Source organism: Macrobrachium nipponense, chromosome 23, assembly GCF_015104395.2.
Source record: "Macrobrachium nipponense isolate FS-2020 chromosome 23, ASM1510439v2, whole genome shotgun sequence".
NCBI lineage: Eukaryota > Metazoa > Arthropoda > Malacostraca > Decapoda > Palaemonidae > Macrobrachium > Macrobrachium nipponense.
The window spans coordinates 65342863-65352422 of record NC_061090.1 but is presented as its reverse complement, the minus strand read 5'-3'; the positions used below and the strand labels follow the sequence as shown (position 1 = coordinate 65352422).

Here is a 9560-nt window from a genome sequence, read left to right as displayed (position 1 = left end):
ATTTAGGCCAAAGGTCAAGCACTGGAACCTATGAGGTCAATCAACGCTGAAACGGAAATTGACAGTAAAAAGATTTGAAGGTGTAACAGGAGGAAAAACTTTAAAGCAGTGACAATTTTTAGGAGAGGGTGGAAAGAAAGATGAAAGAAGGAGAATATGAAAGGAGGTACAGTAAGAGGAACGAAAGGGGATGCAAAGAACCTAAGTAATGCCTACAGTGCACCGCATTAGCTGCACTGACGGCATACCACCCTACGGGGCTGCAAGTCTGAAGGTTGAAAATTAATCTTTGTGGGATATCTCTGAAGCGAATGAAATAGAGCAAATTACTCTCAAAATATCCCTATTGTATGTTAATAACTTGCTTGCATTTTTATCTATTTATTTAGCAATTTGCTAATTGGTTTTTTTTCTTTTGTAATAACTGATCTCTTCTCTCTGTACTTCCTATTACATTCCTTCGCGTCTTTCAAAAGAACGCCATATTCTTTGGAAGTTTGAACTTCAAGTCAATGCCACCTGCTGGCTTGTTCCGTGTGAATTAGGTTCATCTTCTGTAGGAATAAGACTGAACAAGAGAGAGAGAGAGAGAGAGAGAGAGAGAGAGAGAGAGAGAGAGAGAGACAAAACCCATAAGTAAAAGGGAATAAAAAAACAAAAAGGACATATGAGAGACAAAATGCACATGAGAATGAAAAAATAACAAGAGAGAGAGAGAGAGAGAGAGAGAGAGAGAGAAGAGAGAGAGAGAGACGACTACTAAAGAATCACAAAATAGCGCGTGTTTGTGTGGCGTGTGAGAGAGAGAGAGAGAGAGAGAGAGAGAGAGAGAGAGAGACGACTACTATCAATAATTTTATCATGAACTCGTACACCTAAACCGGAAGTCTATTCCTAACCGGAGCGAATATTGCCTTTTGAAAGCGGAAAAAATACATAAAAAAACAAGTTTCCTCGGCGCCATCGCGTTTTCTGTACAGCGTATATAATGCTGTAGGAAACTCTCAGCCAGGGCCAATGAAACCCAGCAGCGGCCCTTGAAACTTTCAGCTACGGCTCGGTGCTAACCTGTGTTATTGGCACCTATAGCTGTGCCAGACGCAGGATCAAGGCTAACTTTAATCTTAGACAAAATCAAAACTACTGACGCTAGAAGGCTCCAATTTGTCATGTTTGATGATTGGAAGGTGGAGGATCAACACATCAATTCACAGCCCTCTAGCATCAGTAGTTTTTAAGATCTGAGGGCGGACATAAAAAGTACGGACGGACGGACGGACATATAACCACCTCAATAGTTTTCCTTTACAGAAAACTTAAAAGCACAATGTAAACAAACTCTAAAAGATGAAAATATCGACGGATAAGAAATAAAAATCCCTTTTATTGCAGCCAACTGACGCGTGCAGTATGTGTGAAATATACGTATCTATTTTCTTTGGCAAAGGCAAATGCGTCCTTGCTTTTATTATAGGACGTTGTTTGATGTTTGTGGTTTGTAGTTTGCTGGCGTTGGACGTTTCAAAGCTAGATAGTCAATCATCAGTCTCTGCATGAAGCGTGCATGCTGGTGCAATGCGGAAATGAATCTTATACCGGATAAAAATATTGATACCTTAATTATATGTAAGATAACACTATATATTTCGGAATGTCCATAATATGTGTATATATGTTATACTCGTATATATAACATTATATATATGAATATATATATATATATATATATATATATATATATATATATATGTATATAAATGTATATATACATATATACATATATATGTATATATGTATATATATACATATATATGTATATATATTTGTATATATACATATATATGTATATATACAAACTCACTTCTTGGAAAAGCAAAAATTGTGCAGGTTACTTCTTCAAATGCCCTCTGGAGAAATGTTTACAATCCTGCAACCCGAGAGATTGCGTCTCTATTATCATCCCTGTTCCTTTTTAACTGTCATCTACAAACCTCTTTAGATGAAACCCACCAGAACATACATGCTAACAACTAAAGAAAATATTTGAACGTTTTATCTTAATGCCTACAGAAAATGTATATAGTTTTACGTCTCTATAGTATCCCTGTCAATTTTTCATAGCTATCTGTCAACCACCTTTTGATTACGCCCAGAAACATTGCGTCCTAACAACCGAACCCGGGAAAAAAGTATTTTAAGGTTTCATCCTACTTAACTAAAAAAATAAGTACTAAAGGTTTTCTCCTAATAATACTTAAAGAAAAATATTTAAAGGGTTTCCATCATCAGTGACTAAAAAAATTAAATTAAAAGGATTTCATCCTTAAATAGCTAAAGAAAACAGATTTTCAAGGTTCATCCTAACATAACTAAGAAAGTAAAATTTTAAAGGTTTCGGCCCAAGTAACTAAACAATAATATACTTTAAAAGCTTCGTCCTAAATAACTGAAGAAAATATTCTAACGGCTTCATTGCCTTATCAGTACTAAATAGATATTTTTTCAAAAATTTCAAAAATTTCGATTCGTCCTTAAAAAAGAAAATATTTGTTGTGTTTTTCCAATCTAACTTCAAGAAAACTTTGAATTTGAAAGTTTTCTCCCTAAAAAAAAGAAAATAAAATTTTCAAGGTTTAAAAGGCTTCATTTTAATAGCTAAATCATTTTTAAAGGGCTTTCATCCTAATAAGTAATCACGAAAATATTTCACGGCTTTCATCCTAATAACTCAAGAAAAAATTTTTCAAGATTTTCATTCCTAATAAAACAAAGAAAATATTTAAATGAATCTTCAAGGTTTCACATCCTTCAATAATAAAAAACCAAGAGAATAATTTTCTAAAGGTTTTAACCAACCTAGTAACTAAATAATATATTCAAAAGGCTTCATCCTAACAGCCAAAAAAAGAGAAAATAGTTTAATGTTCATCCTCCAATAACTAAAGAAAATGGTTTCCGCCGAACAGGTTTTATCCTGAGTTAACCTAAAGAAAATATCTTAAAAGAACTTCCCCGTCTATTTTAAATTATACCTAACCAGCTACATATCGCCATACATTCCAGCTCTGAAAATCTATCCGAAAGGAGATGGAATTCCAGTTTGCCGAGTTCTGTGGAAATTGGATAGTGAATCATAAAAAAATAGTAAAAAAGGAAAATAGTAAGAGTTCCGTGGGCATGACTTACTTGGCCAGTTTACATAATTTGATGTAAAAGATTCCAAGGGAAAACCGATCGTCGGCGGAAATTTTTCTTTCGAAATCTAGAACGGTTGAACGCTGGAAATTTTCCAGAATCTGGGAAGAGTGAGATCTGAGAATTGATCCTTGAGGCGCTTTATCATATATGAAATTTTCAACGGCAAGAGAATGTTTACCTACTTTTCCTGCATAATTATTATTATTCATTACTTATTATTAATTATTATTATTATTATTATTATTATTGTTATTTTCCTGGGCAATTTGTTAAATGAAAGATTCGGGTTCCAAAGAATTTTCTAGGCGCTTCCTTCTATTTATTATTATTAATTATTATTATTTAAATTATTAATTTATATTTATTATTATGTTATTGATTATTTATTATTCAGAAGATGAATACCCCTATTCGTATGGAACAAAGGCCCTAAAACTTGAAATTCAAACAGTATCTCAAAAGAAGATGCTGTTACATTTGAAAATTGAAAGGTTACAAGAAGATAAACCGGATTATACAGAAAGAAGAGATCTGTTACTGCTAGAAACCAAGATTGAAATTAACATAGTAACTAAATAAACTAGATTAATCAAATAAAGTTTAATGCTCCGGAGTGCCAGCTTGAAGCCTTCTGAGCTGAAATTGGTTTTTATTTTAGTTTAATTTAACTTCGGCGGAAGCACTTGATCTTTGAAAATACGATCAAAGAATCAGTAATTGGTAAATAAGCTCCCAGCCAGAAGAAAATATTATTGCAAGCAAGCCGGAATTTGATGGGCGGTAAGCGGTCAATACTTCTACTGGTTTAGTTATTTGCTCTGGCTAAATAGAAGAGGACCATATCTTTGCGGTTACGACTGGACGAAAAAAAAATCTGCAATGAAATGGCCCTTGAAATAGTGGAAGAATTTCAAAGTAAATAAAGATAGCAAACTGTTGCGATTTCTAAATAGACAATATGAAAAATTTGATATTGGTTAGTGGACCATGAAGCCCGAAGTTTTATTTCTCTGTCGGAATCGAGTCTCCGTGTACAACCTGCAATGCTTGTACTAAAAACCATCATTTGAGACCGGTTAGCGCTTCAGTTGCTTCCCAGATGCGGTAGAGTGAGGGTGGCGTCCTACAACCTCCGGAAAGGGCTCTGCCAGATGCAACGGAATCCAATAGCTTAACAATTTATTAACCTTAAACTAAATAAAAAATATCTGAAGCTGGTGAAACTGCGGGCCAATTCTGGGTATGTTTGATGGATTGAAGGGTGGATGATTAACATCATACCAATATTCGCAGCCCTACAGCCTCTGTAGTTTTTTGTATATTGCCATAAAATTTTTGTTTTCTAAAAAACATATTTAGGCAAAGTTTGAAAGTTGGTGAACCATGGCGAGGAAGATGAATGGTTATTTTGTGAGGAATGAAGTTTCACATAATTTACATAATCACGAACAGCCTCAAAGTCTCCACAGAACTTTAAGAGTTAGTATCGAAGGTACTGTAAATTTATTCTCTTCTCCTGCTCTTCTCTCTCTCTCTCTCTCTCTCTCTCTCTCTCTCTTCTCTCTTCTTGAAATCATACCAAGGAAAATTAATTTTCTTTATTAAAAAATAACGTTTAAGGTAAATTAAAAAAATGGGCACGGAGGGAAACATTTTGCAGCTGCTGACTGAAAGCAGTTGAAGATTTCGAAGACAATTTTCAACGGCCCCGCCCCTAAGGAACTTCGATTCAATGTGAATGGGGCATTAAAATAGAGTCAATTTTCTGAATAATAATATAATAATAATGAATAATAATAATAATAATGAATTTAATAATTATTAATTAATTATTATTATTTTATTATTATTATTATTAATTCATTTTATTATTTTAGGTCGTCAATAGACTTAAGGTCAAGTTAAGGCAACATTGGGGCTTGGTCAGTCCGTTGGATGGGTGACTGCTCTCCTCGGCCGGTTGATCCTTTTTGGGAAAGGGATCTTTAACCATAATTTCCCTCAGTCTAACCCTCAGCTGTAAATGAGTAACCGTATCCCTGATGGGTTTGAAATAGGGCCAAAACTCAGCAATGATTGGAGAGAAATGAAGGAATAAAACGACAACGACGTAAAGATGGAACCTCGTGGGCAAACAGGGAGGAGGCCTCGGTCCGGGCAACCAGGTTATTCAAACCCAATTTGAAGGGGAAGACGGCGTCAGGTACTTGGAGGTCGTTCGAATCCGAGGCAACTGATCCCACCAAACACACGACAGCAATCAACAGCCTGATATTGGAGCGTACATAAGCAAAAAGGAAGAAATGGACAAGAAGAAAAAGAAGAAATGAAGGCAAATATGGAGATGCTACCACAGAAAGCAACCCGACGGAGAGAGGAATATAGAAGAAGATTGATCAACCATCTGGAATGAGAAGGAAAACTAAAACACCCCTCCCCAAGCAGAGCCAGAGGCTGGTCAGCCAAAGTAAAGAAGGAACAATGAAAAGAAGAAAAAGAACTGGCTCTCCCCAACCAGAAGAGAAGAAAGAACTGGAAAGGGCGAATGTCACAACGACAACGAATTACAACGAAGAAGAACTGAGAGACAGATGCCACAGAAAGGACGGGAACAGGGAGGATGAAGTATCAAAGAACAACGACATCACGAGGCGAAACTACCGACGAAGTAAACAGAGAGGACGGAATGGGTAAGAAAATAAAGATTAGAACCAAATGGAATGGAGCCAGATACGAGAAAGAGCAACAAAGATCCCCTCCATGAAAGCCCCTACAACAACCAAGAAATTAAGGGAGGAAAACCAAGGTGAGGTCAATGAAAATAATGAGCCTAAATACAACCACCAACCAGTTATCACCAGAAACAAATAACCTTGACTACTATGCAGGGAGCAAGATTAGTAGCAGAACTGTATGGGGATTCAAACACCAACCAACCACCACCGTCCCACAACCAACCAATAACAGAAACCAAAAGAACAAGGCAACCTCCTTGGAAAAGGCGCCTGGAAAAGCAAATCATGGTGATGAGATCTGACTTGAGTAAACTGAAAAGCGATGGCAGAAAAAAAGGGCTAAGAAGCAAGAAAACAGGGAGGAACTCAACGAGAAATACAAAGTACAAAGAGAGGGACTAAACAACACAATAGAAGATGTAAAACAGAGGCTTAAGGCCAAAGCACATAAGATCCAATGGTACATGAACAGGAATAAGGGATACCAAACAGAACAAATCTATTCGGAACCAACCAGAAAAGACTATACACCCAACTAAGAGGGGAAGAACAACCACCAAGAAATTCCTGAAGCCGAACCAAGTAAGAGACTCTGGGAAAACATATGGAGCAATCCGGTATCACACAACAAACATGCAACATGGCTCCAGGAAGTCAAGGAAGAAGAAACAGGGAGAATAAAACAAAGATTCACAGAGATCACGACAGACACAGTCAGACAATAACTAAAGAAAATGCCAAACTGGAAAGCCCCAGGTCCCATGAAGTTCATGGATACTGGCTCAAAAACTTCAGGGCCCTACACCCAAGAATAGCAGAACAACTCCAGCATTGTATCTCAAATCACCATGCACCCAAATGGATGACCACAGGAAGAACATCCTTAGTACAAAAAGACAAGAGCAAGGGAAATATAGCCAGTAACTACAGGCCTATCACCTGCCTACCAATAATGTGGAAGTTACTAACAGGTATCATCAGTGAAAGGCTATACAACTACCTAGAGGAGCAAACACATCCATCCCCACTAACAAAAAGGCTGCAGAAGGAAGTGTAGGGGCACAAAATACCAGCTCATGATAGACAAAATGGTAATGAAGGACAGTAGGAGAAGGAAAACCAACCTAAGCATGGCATGGATAGACTATAAGAAAGCCTTCGACATGACACCACCCACATGGCTAATAGAATGCCTGAAAATATATGGGGCAGAGGAAAACACCATCAGCTTCCTCAAAAATACAATGCGCAACTGGAATACAATACTTACAAGCTCTGGAATAAGACTAACAGAGGTTAATATCAGGAGAGTGATCTTCCAGGGTGACTCACTGTCCCCACTACTCTTCGTAGTAGCCATGATTCCCATGACAAAAGTACTACAGAAGATGGATGCCGGGTACCAACTCAAGAAAAGAAGAAACAGAATCAACCATCTGATGTTCATGGACGACATCAAGCTGTATGGTAAGAGCATCAAAGGAAATAGATACCCTAATCCAGACTGTAAGGATTGTTATCTGGGGGACATCAGGATGGAGTTTTGGAATAGAAAAATGCGCCTTAGTCTACATCAAAAAGGCAAAGTAACGAGAACTGAAGGGCTAAAGCTACCAGATGGGAGCAACATCAAACACATAGATGAGACAGGATACAAATACCTAGGGAATAATGGAAGGAGGGGATATAAAACATCAAGAGATGAAGGACACGATCAGGAAAAAATATATGCAGAGACTCAAGGCGATACTCAAGTCAAAACTCAACGCCGGAAATATGATAAAAGCCATAAACACATGGGCAGTGCCAGTGATCAGATACAGCACAGGAATAGTGGAATAGACGAAGGCAGAACTTCGCAGCATAGATCAGAAAACCAGGAAACATATGACAATACACAAAGCACTACACCCAAGAGCAAATACGGGACAGACTATACATAACACGAAAGGAAGGAGGGAGAGGATACTAAGTATAGAGGACTGTGTCAACATCGAGAACAGAGCACTGGGGCAATATCTGAAAACCAGTGAAGACGAGTGGCTAAAGAGTGTTTTGGGAAAGAAGGACTAATAAAAGTAGACGAAAGACCCAGAAATATACAGAGACAGGAGAATGACAGACAGAACAGAGGACTGGCACAACAACCAATGCACGGACAATACATGGGACAGACTAAAGAACTAGCCAGCGATGACTTATGGCAATGGCTACAGAGGGGAGAGCTAAAGAAGGAAACTGAAGGGATGATAACAGCGGCACAAGATCAGGACCCTAAGAACCAGATATGTTCAAAGAACGATAGAACGGAATAACATCTCTTTTCCCATATTGGTAGGAAGTGCAATACGAAAAATGAAACCCATAAAACCACATATCAAGTGAATGCCCGGCACTTGTGCACAGAAAACCAGTACAAAAAGAGGCATGATTTCAGTGGCAAAAGCCCTCCACTGGAGCCTGTGAAAGAAACATCAGCTACCTTGCAGTAATAAGTGGTAGAGCACCAACCTGAGGGAAAGGTGATAGAAAACGATCAGGCAAAGATCCTCTGGGACTATTGGTATCAGGAACGGATTAGGGATGGGGGATACGGTGCAAAAACAGAACCAGACGTGACGTTTTTGTTTTTTTGCCATTGACAAAGTCCAAGAAGAAAGTAGTCACTCATTTGATTGTTCGCAATACCATGGGAACACCAGAGTTTGAACAGAGAAAAGAGAGGGAAAAAAAATGCGAATTATGTATCACGATCTGAAAATAATAGAAATAAGAAGGATATGGGATATGCCAGTGGAAATCGTACCCATAATCATAGGAGTACTAGGCACGATCCCAAAGGAATCTAGAAAAACTAGACGCTGAAGAAGCTCCAGGACTCATGCAGAAGAGTGTGATCCTAGAAACGGCACACATAGTAAGAAAAGTGATGGACTCCTAAGGAGGCAGGATGCAACCCGGAACCCCACACTATAAATACCACCCAGTCGAATTGGAGGACTGTGATAGAGCAAAAAAAAAAAAATAAATAAATAAAATAATAATAATAATAATAATAATAATAATAATAATAATAATAATAATAATAATAATAATAATAATAATAATAATAATAATAACATAGATCTGCACGGCATAAGGTCAGTTATTCCAGTAAGACTTGCATGTTCGCCTAATAATCTCAATAAAATTAAAGATATTCCATGTAATAATTACTGACAGATAACCTCGTCAGAGTGCTTAGTTGCTGATAATACTGTAATAAATTTTATAAATCCTTTACCAATTTCAATTCCGCCAAATACGCCACACCACTAAAACTTAAGTTGCAACCACTAAAATTTGAGTTGCAGCCACTAAACTTTATGTTGCATGCACTAAAACCTTATGTTGCAATCAACTAAAAAAAACCTTAATGCTGCAACCACTAAAACTATGTTGGGCAATACTAACTTTTGTGCAATCTCTAAAACTCAGTTGCCAACCACTAAAACTCAAGTTGCCAACTAATCTCGATAGCGCTCCAGGAACCACAAGACGCCAGCTCTCAAAATGGGAATATTGATCGCTGAATACCGCTAAGCTTTCTTTACAGCGCAAACGAAGTTATATAAAAAGCTCTTCGGA

The 9560-nt window shown here is 37.4% G+C and overlaps 1 protein-coding gene across 1 annotated transcript in view; it reads left to right on the top strand.

Moving 5' to 3' along the window:
- The first annotated feature begins 5679 nt into the window (after positions 1–5679).
- The window catches only part of LOC135198052 (histone H3.v1-like), a 19074-nt gene continuing 15193 nt past the window's right edge, over positions 5680–9560 (top strand). Inside the window, exons 1-2 of the mRNA XM_064225446.1 lie at positions 5680–5888; positions 6050–6221. Coding sequence (XP_064081516.1) covers positions 5680–5888; positions 6050–6221 — 381 coding nt within the window. The remainder of the gene's footprint in view (positions 5889–6049; positions 6222–9560) is intronic.